Source organism: Anas platyrhynchos, chromosome 1 (assembly GCF_047663525.1).
Source record: "Anas platyrhynchos isolate ZD024472 breed Pekin duck chromosome 1, IASCAAS_PekinDuck_T2T, whole genome shotgun sequence".
Lineage (NCBI taxonomy): Eukaryota > Metazoa > Chordata > Aves > Anseriformes > Anatidae > Anas > Anas platyrhynchos.
This window is the reverse complement of record NC_092587.1, coordinates 127405507-127422962: the sequence shown is the minus strand read 5'-3', so window position 1 is coordinate 127422962 and position 17456 is coordinate 127405507. Positions and strand designations below refer to the sequence as shown.

The 17456-nt window shown below is 52.5% G+C and overlaps 1 protein-coding gene across 5 annotated transcripts in view; it reads left to right on the top strand.

The window, feature by feature from the left end:
- RAI2 (retinoic acid induced 2) overlaps positions 1 to 14199 on the top strand; it is a 32625-nt gene extending 18426 nt beyond the window's left edge. For all 5 annotated transcript variants that reach the window (XM_072029011.1, XM_027448105.3, XM_072029032.1 and 2 more), the window contains one exon: positions 12060 to 14199. In XM_072029011.1, coding sequence (XP_071885112.1) covers positions 12147 to 13796 — 1650 coding nt within the window. In that variant the 5' untranslated portion in view covers positions 12060 to 12146 and the 3' untranslated portion in view covers positions 13797 to 14199. The remainder of the gene's footprint in view (positions 1 to 12059) is intronic.
- The last annotated feature ends 3257 nt before the right edge of the window (positions 14200 to 17456 follow it).

Below are 17456 nucleotides of genomic sequence, written 5' to 3'. Positions count from 1 at the left end.
CCTTTGGGTATTTACCTTGCTCTACTAAAAAAAAATACAGAGTTTACATAAGTGTTGGACAGATTTTTTTGGGGCTTCAGCAATTATCCATCATTCATGTCACAGTAAACTGGGTGTGAAGAGACCTTTGTAGATCTGGAATAACAAGGAGTTGAACTGAACTGCTGCGGAGTGTTTCTCTGAGAATTTATTTTAGGGAGAGGGGCACGTTCAGTCAGCAGAAACGCATCCTACATGAAGGGCTAAACACCTTGCAGGTGGAGAGGTCTCAATTTGGGATAAAGCAGCATTTCCTGCAGTGTGCATTCCTGCAGTCCAAAAGATGGAGAAAGAGAATATGAGTGTCTGTGTGTGTGCATGTGCACGTGCACATACATACTGTTCCTGTTGAAGGCAAACATCAATTCTGATGATCTGAATATTGATAGAGCAGTTTAGGAATAGTTTGTCCAGGGAAGGTGTTTGCACTGTTGTATTTGCCAGCCCCGTGAAATCAGACAACCTTTCAATCCATAAATCACAGCACAGTATTTGCCGATCCAATTTCCACGGTTGCACTGAGCAAGCAACGCTATCCAAAGAACATTATTTAATCAAAGCAATAAAACCAAAAAACTGTATTGATTCTCCTTTTCAGGTTCTTGTTCATTTTGGCCTTCGAAGATATGTTGATGTGTTTCAGCTGCCATTTTATTTAGTTACTTTATTGCTAAGATCGGAGGCTTTTTGCTAAGTCATGGTAACCCTTTGCTGTAAAGCTTGGGACATTCTCCGTGGTGTTTGCAGGTTGGGCGTGACACACCTTTTCTAGCCATTTTTGCTGTTTTGCTGATTTGAGACCTCGGGGAGCCCAAGGAGGGCTGTGGAAGAGCGCGTGGGTCTGCCCGAGGATGCCAGTTTGCCTCACCTGCCTTTTTGCAGGGCGGCCAAAACACTGCAATTCTTCTCCAGCTTTCAAAGTTACGGGAATGCATCACTGCCTCGCTTGTGGCCAGGGGTGTTTTTCATTTCTTCAGCAGCTGTTGCAGAAGGACAGCGGACATCTCACGGTGAGGCTCGGTTCTGCAAGCTAAGGGCACTGCATCAATCAGCGGCCCTTCATTTTCACTCCCTCTGACTCTTCCCCAATAAACTCAAATTTCCATCCCCTCGGTTTCAGGTGTTCTTTACAGCTTCGTGCATCTTATCCCTTGTGTCAGCAGCTCTAGTTTTTTTTTTTTTCCTCATCATCATCTTCCCTACAGCAGTCACACAGTGATTTTTTTTTTTTTGGACATTTTCCTGCCCAGAGGTCCCTGAATTGGGCCCTGCACCATCTCACTCTCTGCAGCAGGCACCAGGTGTCCCCAGAGCTGGGTCCTGCTGGTCTCGCTGCCCGTGGCAGGTCTCCATGTGCTCCCACTTCCTTCCACAGCAGCCGCTCCTGGGGATAAATCACGAGGAGCATCAGCGGAGTGGGCTCTCCTGGGAGGATGTGCAAAGGATGAGATGAGTGGTGGTGTTTGGTGCCTGCTATCAAGTGGTCCTTTGATCTGGAGACAACCCAGAGGTCCTTGCAGCTCTGCGGTGCAGATGTCAGGAGCTCTTCATCTTATCCCCCTTCCCTCTCTCTCTGCCCCTTGCTTCAGCTTTTTGGGACGTGCTCCTGACCCCGTGGGCCGGCTGTCCTGGCTGCTCGCTGAGGTAGCTGCGCTCCTGGAGTCCTTCCCCTATGCCTCGCCGAAGCTGTCGCACAGAAGTCCCACCAAACTGAAGGTAGAGCTTCACAGCCCGTGGGACCCAATATTAGGGCTAAATGCATTTTTCCCTCAGGATCAGACTTCTGAGGTGGGTGAGGAGAAGAAACTGGTCATACTGACCTGCAAGAATCCCGAGCCTGTACGCCATCCTTTTTTCCAGCCATATTTGCAAGGAAAGGGCTGCAAGTGAAGCACCTGAGGGATGATGTGGCAGCCTGACCTCGTGAATGTGCTGAACAACGGCTGTGTGCAGACACTTGTGCTCGCTGGTCAGCACGGTTGTCATCCCCGGCTTAAAAATAGCTCTTGTTTTTCCTTTGTTTTACCCCCCAAACTTACTCTCCGAAGGCAGCTGTGCCTGTCGCATGTTTAAAACAGATTTTTCTTCACTGGGCGTATGGAGGAAGGTAGAGGAAGTGATAAATCTCTAGAACCAGTGTGATAAAACAAACCAGCTCCGAGGGCCAGGCACTGAGCCTTTCCCTCACGCAGTGCCGTGGCGTGGCTGCCCCACGGACAGTAAGGTGAGCGCTGCCTCGGTGGGACAGGACTGCCAGAAGGTGGCTCTTGTCATCGGGCAGGGATGCCGGGGGTGAAGCTGCACGTCTGGGGTGCCATCTGCCAGCAACAGATAGATTTGGGGAGCTGGAGGAAGAGAATCCACCGCGGTTGGAAGAAAATAAGTAACAACTCTTGGGGGGGGTTGAGGATTTATGGCTTTTCTTCCCGCTAATAATCTGAAGAAAATCCATCATCCTTCCTCCCTGGTTTTGACACGGGAAATACTTTGTAGTTAGTTATTTCCTGCACTCCCTGTTAGCATCAAATCGATAACAGGGTCAAACTACCAGCTACACGCTCGCTCCTTTCTTCCCCGTGCTGCTGCTGCTGCTGCTTGGAGCTGGGGAGCAGCCGGCTGCGGATCCCAGCGGCGCGGCTTCTGCAGCCCCACGTGTCCACGATACTGATGCCCTGCAGGACAGCGGCTCAGCTTCTCTCCTACAAGCTTTGGGCCACCTCCAGGTGGGCACCGAAGGGCTCCAGCAGAGGCTGGAGGATGCAGGGCGGATGCTTTCGGCTTGCCGTTGTCCCCCATCTGTGAATCTCCGAGGTGCGCTCGTCTCCTGAGTCACATCCGTGTCACCCGCTGGGCAGCATGGTGCTGGGGGATGTTGTTCTCGCGTCACAGGGATATTTTCGGGCTTTCTTCTCACCGTGACCTTTCAGCCTCCTACCGCATTTCCTGTGAGAACGGGAGCTTGTCCTTTCCCAAACAACGTCTTGGTTTCTTCGGGCGTTTTCCAAGGCAATGCACATGAAAGGGCAAGCTAGGACTGCTGGAAAAACTATGTTAGGTGCCTCTCCCGTCTTCTGAACATTACCTGCTTGATTATTTCTGTCCTGATAGAAGGGTTTGAGAGTAGACATCAAAACAGGTTTCCTTCTCCCCCACCTTCTGTCATGACCCCTGCATGGCCAAGAAGTGTCGCCTCTCCAGCGGTCGGTCACGCGGGCAGCCCTGCTCCCTGAACGGCAAGCGGACCACCAGCAGCCACGATCTTGATTTTAGGTGATGCCACAGAAGAAAATTCCATCCTGATGTCCGAATGATCTCAGTTCTTTTCTCTATACCTGAAATTGCCAATTAAACAAAACCATTTCTGGTGAGCCAAAAAAAAAACCACCTAGCCCCTTTGGAATTAAATTGTAAGAGGGTCTGTTTTCCTCTTGGCTCAGTCAAAAGGCTTTTATTTGGTAATGTTCAGATTTTTACCCACCAAACACATAATTCTTTTGGTTTTAATTAAAGATTTTTTTTTCCTTTGCACTAGACTGATGCTAAACTGGATTCACTAAATCTTCTTATGCTGTAAGTAGCAGTGACCCAGATAAACACATTTAAAAATTCAACTACTGAAACTACGCTGTGTTGCCTTTGTAATATGCAGCGAGAGAAATCTAAAATAATTCTATAAATTTACAAGGGTGGCACGCAGCTTCAAATCATTAAAAGTAGATTCATAGACTAATTTAATTCTTCTAAATTACATGCACAAATCTGCAGGAAAAAAAAATATACTTGGAGTCAGATGCTTGAAAGTTACAAAGAGGCCTGTGAAAAAATTGCTTTATCCTTCTGCATCTGTACTTTTGCAGAAAAACAGAGGCCTTTTGGAAAAGAGGGGCTCATTGATTGTGTATTTACGAATACATTCTGCTGCAGCCACACAGGGCCACGAACACAGGTAACCACGAAGAGGTTGCATTGCTTTGCTCTTCTGTGCCCGAGCTCATAGCGCTGGTGGTGTTTTGGTGTCAGGGCTGGGATCCAATCCCATCAAGCTCACCACGCGCCCAAAGGCATGGCCTGGGGGAGACTGCGTTGACAGACGTGGATCAAGACATGGACATGAAGACGTCTCCATTGACTGTATCGAGCAATGGACATCAAGACTCCTCCAGTGAATGGGTCAAGACATGGACCTCAAGACTTCACTGAATGGATCAAGACATGGACATTGCCAAAGCACCTTGTTTGCCTAGGTTTAAGCAAACCCTTTCCAAAGCCCCCAAAATTGTGGCTCAACAGTGAGTGACAGGATGCTACCAGTGGTTTCAGATGTTCATTTTGTGTGTTTTCTGCCAGATCATGGGATGGAGGCTGATGCCACAGCCTGCCAGCCGGCCACGCAAGCTGGTCCCCGGGTGCTGGCAGGGAGGGCTGGGGGGCGTCTCTCGCACCCTATAACTTGCCCAAACGCGGAGGTTCACTTTGTTTTTTTTTGTTTTGGTGAATTTTTAGACCACAGAGTCAGCTGTGTTTACACAAGGAAGAAATATATGCTATCGGGGACAATCGGATAATAAACAACCTTTAATTAGTGCAAAAGATGCAACGGGACCTAATCTTTCAGTGCCTGTTTAGACAGCCAAACCTAAACAGCAGGGTCGGTCGCCCCACCACGCTGCTCTGGGGGGGCCAGGGGAGCCCCAGGCTGCTGCCACCATCCCAGTACCCATAGCCGGGTGGTGATGAGGGGCTCAACCCAGACCGGGGACCGCATCATGATCCGGGGATGGTTTGCAGCAGATGAGGATGCTGCCCCCTGTATTCGGTGGGTGCTCAATGGCTTGTGTTTTGAGCAGTTTCTTTGTTTTTTGTTATTTTTTTTTTTGATTTTCCAAGCTTAATCCCAGCACAGAAGACCCTGGGGTGGCAGTGGTACCCCTCCCTGGCAGCCATCCCACCCAGACAGGCTTCAGTGGGGAGACACAATGAGCTAGGGCATGGTTTGCCCATGGAGATTCTCGTTTGGTGTGTGGTTTGCCTGGCATCCCCAGAGGAAAGGCCCATCAGGATGTGTTCCTCTGCAGCGCAGCATCACCTCAGCAGGCACCGAGGTGGCCTGCAGGATGAAGACTGACAGAAAAATTTGCTCCGGAGCTGCACCAATGTGCCGAGCCATCCGTGTCCCTCCGGGCGTCTTTCTGTGCTGCCTCCCGAACGCCACAGCTCCCAGCCAGGCTGTCGGAGTGGCCCGCCGACGCTCCCCGAGGACTTTCAGTCGATGATGATGGATTGCACCGAGCCATTAATGCAGCGGTCTCATCTGGGAAAGACGTAATTGTGCTCCGTGTCCCACCGTTCCTCTGAGTTTTTTTGGCACATGTGATAGCGCGCCCTGATGGGAAGGGCTGGTGACAAGCGCCGCAGTAAATATGTCAGGGGCATCAGGGGAATCCTTCTATCCTGCTGCCAGCCGGCCGACAGCGAGGTGGGGACGCAATAATCACAAAATTTGGTGTGACGTAGTCATAGTGACGGATGCGCTCTCCAAAGGTGTGATGGAAAAGCATGGGCAGCACCGATCTGGTTTCCTCTCGCAAGGCACATCTGTAAAATAGGTTTGCGTTGGCTGGTTCCTGGTGTTAGGGAAATAATATTTACTTTTGGACCTCGATGGGAAGGGGGGAAGAGGAAAGCTGGGGGAGCACAGCTGCAAGGAGCAGCAAGCGGGGTGTGCGCCTCCCTGGAGCCATGCTGCTGTAGTTCAACCGGTGAAAACCTGCTGAAAATTGGTGAAGGCTTCTCATAGCACACATCCACGGTGCAGGGTGGCATCTCTCGCTGGTGCTGTCTGGCATCCAGAGGGCTGGCACCTCATGCATGACAGCAGGACCGAGGGAACGGGTCATCCCTGCCTCTCCCCGTCACACCAGGAGAGGCTCAGTGCAGCCACCAGGGTGAAAGGCAGCGTGTAAAAGGGTGTGAGAGAAAATGATGCTCTTTTTCCTCACATCGCAGGGATCCTGTGTTTTTCTGTCTTTTAAACAAAATGCCTGCGTCTGCTTACAAATTCTTGCAAGGATGAAAATGAGAGGCTGCTTTCTCTTGAAAGTTTTTCCATCCATGTAGTTTTAGATCGGGTGGGGCAGGAACAGGGTGAGTTTGAAATCTGACGTGGCTGTGCTTTCTGCTTCAAAATCAATGCTAGCATGATGCTGATGAAATGCTGGGGTTGGTAAAGGGGTCAGTGAGAGGGAGAATCCAGTGAATCTGGAGCTATGAATACAAAGCTTGGACTGGCAAACTGAACGAGCTTTGGGTTACTCGAGTCAGTGGGGGAGGATGAAGCATTAAATAACCACATTTTGCACTGCAGAAGGGAAGAGTCTACCCTTTTGCTCCCCAAACAGCACCCCCGTACTGCTGCACCTTGGTAGCTGACCATGCCCCTGGGTGAGACCCTGCCACAGGAGGAGAGAAGCTGATGGCTCCATGTTGGGTTCCCTGTGCTCGGTCTTCTCATTTGGACCTGGATTCAGGGAATTTCTTCCCTGCAGTCACAAACTGGCTTCTGCTCATTCATCCCTGTGGCCTCGAGAAGGTCCAGCGAGGAGGGCCAGGCACGTGGAGGTGCTGGGGTGGGCGGGGTGCCCGTGGTGCTGGTGGCATCTCCCTTGCTTCTGAGCTGCTGGACCCGTGGAGGGTTGCTCTGGTGGGCATCGCTGGTCAGGAGGCACCTGAAGATGATGAAACATTGTGGCGTAATGGGCCCAGGGTCAGGTGTTTCACCTGCAGAAGACCCATAGCAGCTTAAAAATGGATTTTGACTTGACCTGGTCAGGTGAAATGGGGTGACTGGTGTGCATAGAGGTCCCCATCACGTGTAGCTGGGAGTGACACAGTCACCTCGTCCCGAAGGGACAGGCAACGGGGGCAGCCTTCGCCACACCAGTTCTCGTCAGGGTAGTGGGAAAGATCAAGTGAACGCAAGAAAAACATCTGAGCCTGGGATTGGGGAACTGCGTCAGGACAAAACAGGGAGCCAAGGGTTTCTGAGCAGGGAACAAATCTCTGCCGAGGAGCTAATGAGGCTTTGAAGTTGTTTAACTGACATCAAACTCTGCAATCCTTTGCAAGAGCTGCAGTGCTTGGAGCACTGCTTAATAAAGCTCTTGACTGGGAAAGGAGCAAATATTTTATCAGGCTGAGTGCTTTTTGTTGCGGGTTTGGGGGGAAGCGGGACAGGCAATTACATTTAATTGGTGTCCTTCCCCTCCTGTTATCATTGGGGTATCGATTGCTGGGAAAGCAGAACGCATGTTTTCTAAAATTTACTGTAAAGTGACGGCTCTCTTGTTTGTTTTGTTTAGCTCTGTGCTCTCAAAACAGCTCATTTTTCTTTGCTTCGCTGGCAAATATAATGTTTTGATTGAAAGCGATACCAAATAATCAGTTAAATGGGATATTTAATGTCAGGAAAAATTGTTTAAAATATTTTTTCCCATAGGAAAATCACGCAGTTCGCTTTTCGAGCCTAACAAGCCTCTTAGTGCCAGCACGAGCCTCCTTTCTCCCTGCAGCCTCGCTCCAAAAGCCAACACGTGGGCACAGCGCGTGTAAGCACCATGCAGGCCCAGGTATGGTGCACCTCAGGAGCTACGGTGTCAGCGCTGTCCCACACAGTTTTTCACCTTTAATTTACAATTTCTGAGGCTGCTGCCATCTCGCCCTTCTCTGAGGAAGAGCTGCGGCCCTTCTCTGGACAGAAACAGGGAGCGTGGAAGCCGCAAGGGCCTGCGAGGTCGAAGGGGTGTCAGCGGCCTGGGCGGCACGTGAGCTAGCAGTAATTACAGCTGGCAAATTTATATTTGTCCTTCGCGTGTCAGGTTTAATGCATCGGATCGCTGTGCGCTGTCTGAATGGGTTGGGCTTGCTGCAGGCTCTCGTAGTACGCCAAGGGGGGGGGAAATAAACCACATCTGGAAAGGTTTTCTCCTCAGAAAGTTGCTGCGAGGTCCTTCCCACCTCACAGTCTGGAGGCAGAAGGGACTGGGACATGCGGTGGATGTGAGAGACTCGAGCAGTTGGGAATTTTTAGCAAGGCCTCTCAGTTGGGTGTAAAAATTCACTGCAGGTTGAAATGTGTCAGGCCAGCACTCTGCTCATCCCCCTGCACTGTCTGTCTGTCCCCTGCACGTCGCCCTTGGGAGGGAAGGCACCGGTTTCAGATCTGTGACAGGATTTTTTTTTTAAATTGGCCTGATTTGTTTTAAAATGAGCAGAAAGTGACCCCTCTCCTCCCCAGAAGGGATTGCAGACTACGGGCTGTTGGCAACAGCAGTGCAGCTGGCGGATCTGTTGCCCTCGGCCCGCTCGTGCAGGCCCGCTCGGGGTGTCTCACACATCGAGCCCCTTTCTGGGGGTGACAGGGCCACATTTGGGGTGTGTCTGTCAGCTGGCAGGAGGACGAAGGGCTGGTTGTCTCAACAGACACCCTGCAGGGGTCTCCTCCTCTCCGAGGGGGTCACCACCAGCCTTCCTGGTGCCTCTGCACCCAGCCAAGATGGCGACACCAGCAGTGTTGGTGGGGAGGTGTGATGCGAAGCCTTTGCTCCTGTCGGGCGGCAGCGACACAGAACAAAAGTCATGGGATGCAAGATGATTTATAGGGCCTTGCTGTCAGTACGTGCCCTGGCTGCCCCCTTGCTTATTTACCGCGGATGGATGTGTAAGGATGGGATAGGCTTTGGCTGCTGAGGACAGGTGGGTCCAGCTCGGGGTCCTTACACAACCCAGTTCATTCCCTTAGGTCAAGAGATCGAACTGGGCTATGCTGGAGCACCAGGACCACTGCATGCATTGCACCCACAGTGTGGAGAGCTGCGGTCCCACACAACAGCCCTGAGAAAAGTTTGCGGCACGGCCATCAGCAGGGGATAAAAAAAACATGCCAGAGTTATCGCCACCCTTTTAATGGCATTTCTGTACAGCTAACATATCATTTCCTGTAGAGTTACACACATCATTGCCTACTGCCATGAACTTAACTCTTATCAGCACCCCGGTGGGAAAACCCCAGATATTTACAATAGCTTTCTTTTCAATGTTGGGAGCTTATTTTCAATTAAAACAAACAGCAAATTAAATATTAAATAGATAAGTAGGGAAAGTGAAATTAATTGATTTTCCGACACTGAGGTGAGGTAGGCAGAGGAAACTTAAGGCAATTTCACTGAGTTGTATTGCCTCCCTTTGCATTTATTAGGTACATGAAACTAAGTTTTAAAAACTGGGCAACTCTTAATGTTTCATGCGCGGCGAAGCAGCAGTCGCCAAAGAAAAAAGCAGCACATGCTTCAGGTCAGTGTATATTAAAGGGGAAGTGTGGCACAGCTCTCTCTGTTAATATCATGGCTGGAAAGCGCCGTTCAGTCAGAGTCCTCTCCACACCGCCGTGTGTTTTTGTACCCTGTGCTTGACACTCATCGTGTAAAGAGGGAGTCCGGGAGCCACAGGACAGCTCACTGGGCAGTGCCAGTGTTGTTGGGGAACCACATTTGGCCATGCCTTAAAGTAAAAAGAAAAAAAAAAGGCAACAAGGGAAAGCAGGCATCTCTTCAAGGTGTCTGATGGTGATAGATGAGCTCTTCTTTCCCTCGCCTAGATATTTCCTCTGCCCTGTCGCTTTTTAAAGCAGCAGTGGGGGATTTTATTATGTTTTATACTTTCATCCTCTGCGGTTATCTGTCTCTCTCGCCGTGGGTCCGTACGGCATGCTAATCCCTCAAGGCTCTTACACAGCATAATTTTCATCTTAATTTTTCTATTTCTCAATGTTAAACGGCTTTGCCAGGGGAATAGAAGGTCATTTCCTGTCCCCACCAGATCATTCGTTTTCTGTGAAAACACAGAGATCTCACGCTTTGCAAACACACAGAGAAATCAGCAATAGCCAGCCTGGTTTGCAAAACACTCGTCCGTGCCGCAGAACCGAGAGGAGCCGAGGTGCTGCTGCAAGCTGCAGAGGCTGAAGGGCTTGTAAATGGCTCTTTTGAAGAAAGAGGCTGTAGCAGAAGTATGAAATGGCTTTTTAATTCATTAACAAAACCAACAGTGTTTATTTCTTCGACTTGAATCTGCTGAGCAGTCTCCTCATTGTCTTTATTTTTAGAAACGTTAGCTCTTTATTTTTCCAAACAAGACTGGCCTGATTTTTTTTTAATTTTTTTTTTCTGGTACCACTACTTGTCACTTTCTGAATAAGTGATTTTATTTTTCTCCTGCCTTTCTGTGCTTGGGAATCTCTGCCTGCCTGCAGTCTGTTTCAGCCAAAGCTGAAAAAGGAAACAAACAAAAAACCTCAGCCCTGTACTTGTGAATATTTTCTTCAGAACATTTCACGAGATGAGAAAAATCATGAATTATTCTCCCTAAGCCAGCAGCAGCAGGGGAAAATGAATGACTCATCTGTTTACTTTTAAAAATCCTTTTTAAAAAAATCAGATGGGCCTGATGATAAATTATCAGAATTTTGCTTGGCCAGCCCCGGCTATTAACTCCTAACGTTGCTGGAGCCTCGCGCTCGCCGTGGCATCGCGCTGCCAGGCCCGGGGATTTACAAGTCTCGGGAGAGACACTGAGATTTCCCGCTCCCCTGCCTTGGCCATGCTTTAGCCTTTGTTCGTGGGCTTGGGTTTTTTTGTCTGTCCCCGTTTTGCTTGCAGGTTCCTGCAGCCAGCTACACGAGCGAGTAATTTATGTGAGTAGCAGAGCCAGTGGAGCTATCCGGGTGTGTTCGGACAGGGATATATCCCACGGCCCAGGCTCCTCACACCCATTTCAGTGTCCTGCTGCCCTCTGTCTCATCTCGCCCGAGCAGCAAACATGACCCAAGGATGCAGGGAAGCACCCAGGGCCAAGCCAGTGTGGTGGTGACAGCGCGCAGTTCGCCCTTGGGTAGCAGGATGCAGTTGCGTGCAGGTGAAAAATGTAAATTTGGGGTGCTTTTGGTGCTTCCCCATGGTAACAGAGTTAAAAATGGACAAGTTTCCATGGTGATTATTACCGCAGGATGCGCTGCTCACTTCAGGAGCGGCACAGGCAGCGTGGCAGTCCTCCAGGCAAAGTCTGCAGGCGTAAATTATTTACCCTTCTAAATAAATGAATGCACAGCAACATTAATTTATTTATTTATTTATTTTGGAGGGGGGGGGGGAGGCAGGGTGTTCATCTTTGTAGGAAATAGGCTGCGAATTTCACTGCCATCACGAATGGGAATGATCTCTGCCCTTTTATTTCCATTGACATTTGCTGGGTTTAGATGAAGGCATGGGCTGGCAAAGTAGATTTGAAGTCGTTTTGGTTTTTATCCCCGCTGTCTTTTATGAACCAGGTGTCTGGTTCGAGGGGCTGCCCACGTTGAGCGGGGCAGGTGCCGGGGTTTGGCTGGGTTTTGCTCTGGGCTTCTTCCCGTCGGGGGGAGCGCAGCCGGGCTGCTTCGTGACCCGCCGGAGCTGCCGCACCGACGGCCCGACCTGTGCTGGTAAATCCCTGCAGGACCAACAAGGGGCGGCTCCTGCGTGGGAACCGAGGACCCTCTGCCCACGGCAGGACATTTCCGAGCTGTGTATGTTTAGAAATGTTGGGTTTTGTGCTTTCACTGAGCTAAAGCCGCGTGCTGTCATTACGTGAGGCTTTGTTTAGATCTGTGAAACGCAGCAGTGCCTGAGCCCCTGGGGGAGCCTGCCTGCAGGAGGGGTGGTGTCTTGGCTGCAGCCAGCCCTGGAGTCCTTTTAAATTATCTGTGTTTACGGCTCAATATAAGTTCCTCAAAACTCTTCGCACGGCACTCAGGGACGTCTGTATACACAGCACCCGTGTATATATTACTGTGGTGCGCTGTGGAGCCCTTACCCCGAAGCGTGGAGACATTGAGTGGCCTTCCTTCAGCGAGGGGGTCCTTCAAGGCAGTCACAAATATTATGTTAAGGGGGAGATTGATGCAGTGCCTAACCCGTGTTTCTGCCTCACAGGCCAAGCCATGTCAGTGCCGGTGCCCCCGGCAGCCCCGCTGACGGCGATGTGAGCGCGGCGCCCACGGAGCCCCGCAGCCCTGCGAGATGGAGGAGCTGTACAAGGAGACCCCGAACCTGCCCATGGACGTCACCAGCCCGCCAGCGGCCATGGCCAACAACAAGCTGGAGAACGGGGTGGCCCAGCTGATCACGGCCGAGGCCTGGAACATCAACTCGGCCGACCTGATGAAGAAGGCCCTGTCCCCGCTGGTGACCGTCCCCGCGCCCTCCATCCTGACTCCGCCGGCCGAGTCGCAGAGCGGGGTGGCGCTGAAGGTGGCGGCCACCGTGCTGCAGCCCATCTGCCTGGGGGACAGCCCCGTCGTCCTGCCCATCCACCTGCAGGTGGCCGGCAGCGCTGCCCCGCAGATGCCGGCCGGCAACGCCACCCCTTATGTCATGACCACGCAGGGCCCCGTCCCGCTGCCCGTCCTCCTGGAGCAGCACGTCTTCCAGCACCTCAACTCGCCCCTGGTGCTGCCCCCCGGCGCCGCCTGCCCCGCCAGCCCCCTGCACGGCAGCCTCTTCCCGGGCTCCTCGGCCCCTGTGGGCCAGCCCCAGCTCCTGGACCCCAAGCCCGCGGGCCCAGGCCAGGAGCCCGTGCTGCCACCCGTCTTTCAGACCCCGGGCTTTGCCGCTGTCCTGCAGGACCTCTTCCCCTCGGGGCAGGGCGCCCTGGGCTCAGCCCCCTGCCAGCCACCCCCTGACTATGCTGCCCTCCCGCCCCAGGCCTTCAGCTCGCCCCTGTCCCCGCTGGTGCCCCCCGCCACGCTGCTGGTGCCCTACCCCGTCATCGTGCCCCTGCCCGTGCCCGTGCCCATCCCCATCCCCGTCCCCATCCCCGTGCCCCACGGCGCCGAGTCCAAGGTGGCCCCCGACCCGCCCAAGCCCCCGCTCTTCACCCCGCAGCCCTGCAAGGGCACCCAGACCCCCCTGGAGAAGGAGGAGACGAAGCCCTTCGACCTCGTCCCCCAGCGGGACTTCCCCCAGCTGAGCCGCCACACTGTCATCAAGATGGGCAGTGACAACGAGGCGCTGGACCTCTCCATGAAGGGGCCGCCCGCGCCACGTGCCAGCGAGGCCGCGCCGCCACCACCACCGTCCCCCGAGGATGGGGCGCTGGACCTGTCCCTCGCCTCCTGCCGCAAGCCAGGGGGGCCACAAGGGGAGGCGGCCAGCACCAGCCCCGCAGCCGAGGGCAGCCCCCCGGCCCCACCGGCTGCCCCCTTCGCCCCCTCCAAAGCGCCGGAGGCCGCGGGCAAGGCGGAGGCGAGGGCGGCGGGGCCCGGGCCAGGTGAGCTCCTGAGGCCACCCCAGAAGTGGCTGGTGGAGCCGGCGGCGAGAGCGGGCTGCGAGCCCAAGGCCGGCGGCAACAACATTGAGATCGTCAGCACCTCGCAGACAGCCAAAGTCATCGTCTCCGTCAAGGACGCCGTGCCCACCATCTTCTGCGGCAAGATCAAGGGCCTGTCGGGAGTGTCCACCAAAAACTTTTCCTTCAAAAGGGACATGCCCCAGGACTCGGTGCTGCAGTGCTACGACGTGAAGAGCCAGCCCGAGCCCCGGGACAACGCCGAGGCGCTTAGGAAACCTGTAAAGAACAGGAGCGTAAAGCTAAAGAAAATGAACTCGCCCGAAATACACATTCTTCCAATCAAGAAGCAACGGCTCGCTGCCTTTTTTCCGAGAAAGTAAATTATGGGTTTTTAGAATTTTAAGATTATTATGGAAAAAAAAATAAAATAAAATAAAAAAGATGCACTTGGTTTTAAACTCATTTAAAACTTTAAACTATCTTTGTAAGTTATTTTTGGGGGAAGGGGGAGAGGAGCAGATGTAGAGTCCCTATAAGCTGGGTTTCTTTCCTTTTTTTTTTTTTGTTTTTGTTTTTGTTATTGAATTTTGACTTTTCACGGGAAACTGAATAAAAAGCAACCTATTTTTCAAGCAGATTGCACATTTTGCAGCTTTAATGGAGTAACGGATGAGTCAGAGGGGTAAGAGCTATTTTCACTGCCATGAAGTGCTTTGATGATGTAACTCTTCATAACGGCTAGAATGGAAATTTCGAAATAAATGTTTGTACGTGCTGACCGGCTGCGCTATCTCTGTCGTTTCGTTTCTGAAGGGCTTTCGCCACGCGGAAGGAGAAATCACATAATTTGTCCCAGCCTGACTATATACAGAAAAGTCGCTTATTGTTAGCTTTGCTGTTTGCTTTGATGGCTGAAGTCGATGCACGTCCTGGAGCAGACTGTGCAACCTCATGGGCTGACAGTGTACAAGCCGCCCACGTCAGTGGAGAAATGTGAATGTAGAATGCAAATAAATGGCCTGGGAGGTGATGGTTTGGCACTTGGTTTGTGGAAATCAGCTGGAGACGCCCTCCTGTATGCTGGCTGTTAAATTCAGGTGGCTCATGTCTAAAAACCCATCCCCAGGGAAGAGCAGCCACAAGAGCAGGAGAACAATTTGGGCGGGACACTGCCCATGTGCAGCTCTACCTGTTGGGTAGAAAAACTCCTTTTTATTATTTCTAATGCTGCGTTCCCAGAACAGTGCTGTCTGTGCAGAAGCAGCAGTTGCAAGCCCATCATCTGGGCAATGCGGCACACTGAGCGTGCCTTCCCTCACCCCTCTGCAGCCAAACTATTTCCAAAAGCCCCCTCCTGAGCAGCTTCGGGAAGGCCGCTGCAGTAGCTCTTGCAATGAGTTGGCCAAAGCAGCAGCCTCTGGCTTAGAAATCCCGTCCTCAGGCGCTGGCATCACCCCAAAATCTGTTGAAACGCGTGAGGAAGGTGCCAGCTCACTATCCAGAAAATGCCTCCGCCTTCCGAAGTCGGGAAGGGCACCACGCTGCTCTTCTTCTGGGCTGAGGTATCGCAGCCCTCTTGCTTAACATGAAAAATCAGGAATTTTCACATGGCAGGGATGCTACACGGCGTCAGATTCTGTCAAACTCCTGCTTTTTTAAATATTTTTAAAGCCTTTGTTTTTCCCCCAAAGCTGGCAGAACCGGAGACGTTCAGAAGAGCTTAAAGCGCTGACGGATTCATTAATGCTTTGTCATCTGACAGCAGCTTTTTAAATAACCCCGTTCCTAATTGAAAATGCTCGGCTACTTTGCTTTGCTCCTTCCAAGAAACGTCCCCGACGGCATGTCTCACTTCACGGCTGCTGCAGCGCAGAGGCAGAGGGTTTCTAAATCCCTTGGGACAGCTGTCCCCGCTCTCCCTGCCCCGCTGCCTCTGCGGGGCCGGGCTCAGAGCACCGAGATCTTCTGAAAAAGGAGGTTTGGGGTTTTTCCAGGGCTGTGCAGGGGCAGTGCCCCTCAGCGATGCTGGCTGCAGGTGCCCGCAGGTACCATTTGCTCCCACCATCTCTCGCGTGTGGAGCACGAGCCCCACATCCCCTCAGCATGGGGGAGAGGCACTTAATGACACCGAGATCCAGCACCTCCAGCTCCTCCTCGCTGCCAGCAGGTTACGGGTTTTGTGTCTCGGGCCATTAGTTTCCTTTAACTGCTTCTGAAAGTTGTGCGTGAGGAGAAGGCTGGGGAGCCGCGCGTGTGATATACGGGGCCTCCGCTGCTGGTGGCTCATAATGGAGACGTTAATGCCCCGCCTGATGTTGGGGGGAAAGTCATTAAGTGGTAATGGCAGCAGGAGGAGGATGTTTTACAGTGACGGGGGTGAGCCAGGTAGAGAGAGGAGCAGCGCAGCCCCCGGGACGTGCAGCACCAGCAGCAGGAGGGGAGGCGAGGTAGCTGAGACACGAGAGCAGGGGGAGAGGCTGAACGTCGCGTCAGGCACTCAACACAGCACAGATAAACCACACGCCAGATAAACCACCCCGTCCTGCACACCCCTGCAGAGGTTTGACCCACAGGACATCACCAAATTCATTCCATTCTTGCATGCTGAAGCTCGGATGGGCGCCGAGGTGGCCGCTGAGCGCCCAGGGGAGCGCCTCGGGCAGGCCGTGCCCCTCCGCTCCTCAGCACAGCGATCCGACAGCACGCCAGGGCTAGCGGCCCTGACCAAGGATCTCAGACAATGAAAGCAGCATAAATCAGCATTACATAATATCCCGGTGCCAGATGTTTGGGTTTCTCTCTGTGCTCAAGTTTATAAAAACACGCTGAAGCGCTCGGGCAAAGGCCTTCTGAGCTGGCTGGGACGGGGTCCTGCCTCCCTGCCTTCGGCCAGCCCACCACCACCACAGCAGTGATGTGACTTCGTGAAATTTGCTTTTTTACCCACCTTTCCCTTCTTTCAGTGCTTCCCCCCATGCTTACTAAAAGTTTCATTTCTCCTAGACGATGCCACAAGCTTGCCAGCGCTGGATGTGCAGCGCCCCACGGCCGCCCTGCGCACACAAACAAATCCCCTAATTCCAGCGCAGAAAACACATTTTCCACAGTTGTTAAAATCCCGGTATCCCACCCCTGCTAGGAAAATCCATTCCGCTGTTGAACCATCTGAAGCATTTCTACACATTTGGGGAGAAAAATTACTAACCGCTAAAATATTCAGCGCCGCTTCGCGGCCACGTCCCCCAGGCTCTCCTGGAACAGCAGCGTTAAGGTCTCAGCACGGAAATTACGGGGGTGCTTCCAAACAAAGCGGGGAAAATTCAACGAGCAAATGGCAGGATACGAGCTAATAAAAGGGAGCCTGCTTCCCAGGTAAAGCACCAGCTTTCGCTGTAAAGAAGTCGGTGTTTGTAGGGAGTGCTGGTAATGCAAACCGCATCCCCGCCAGCCCGTGCCCGGCCCCCCCGGCTCCCGGGATTACTAATGCTCCTCAGCCCGCAGCTGTCTGAGGACGGCCGCATTTTCTGCATTGTTTTAATATCATCCTTCTCACCACATCCTCCCCGACAGCGCTCCCATCCTTCTCTGCTTAAGAGCCGGAGATGATGGGCAGCGTTTTGTCCAGGCCTGGCACCTCACGGACCAGAGCTACCAAAGGGCAGGACACGGAACGAGGAGCTCCCTCCCGCTGGGAGAAGACGCCTAAAAGTGCAAAAAAAGCCCAAAAAGTCCCATCAGTAGGCACGGGAAAGCTACTAAAGGTGGGAGCTGCTGCTGCAGAAGTCATTTGCTGTCTGCTGAGACCTCATCAAAGGGAAGGGACTGAAACCCCACCTGCACCCCAGGCTGTAAAGGTATCGAGTGGATTTTGGTAAAATGTGCCCCTTCCAAACACCAGGTAGGTCTTTCCAAAGGGTTCGAGTACAGGATTGTTCCATTTTGCCTAAAACCAACAGCACTTCTGGTGGGAAACCAGTTCGCATGCTGGAGGTAAGCAGGATGGGCACTGCGGCTCCCGTGATAGCTGCCAGGAATCGTGC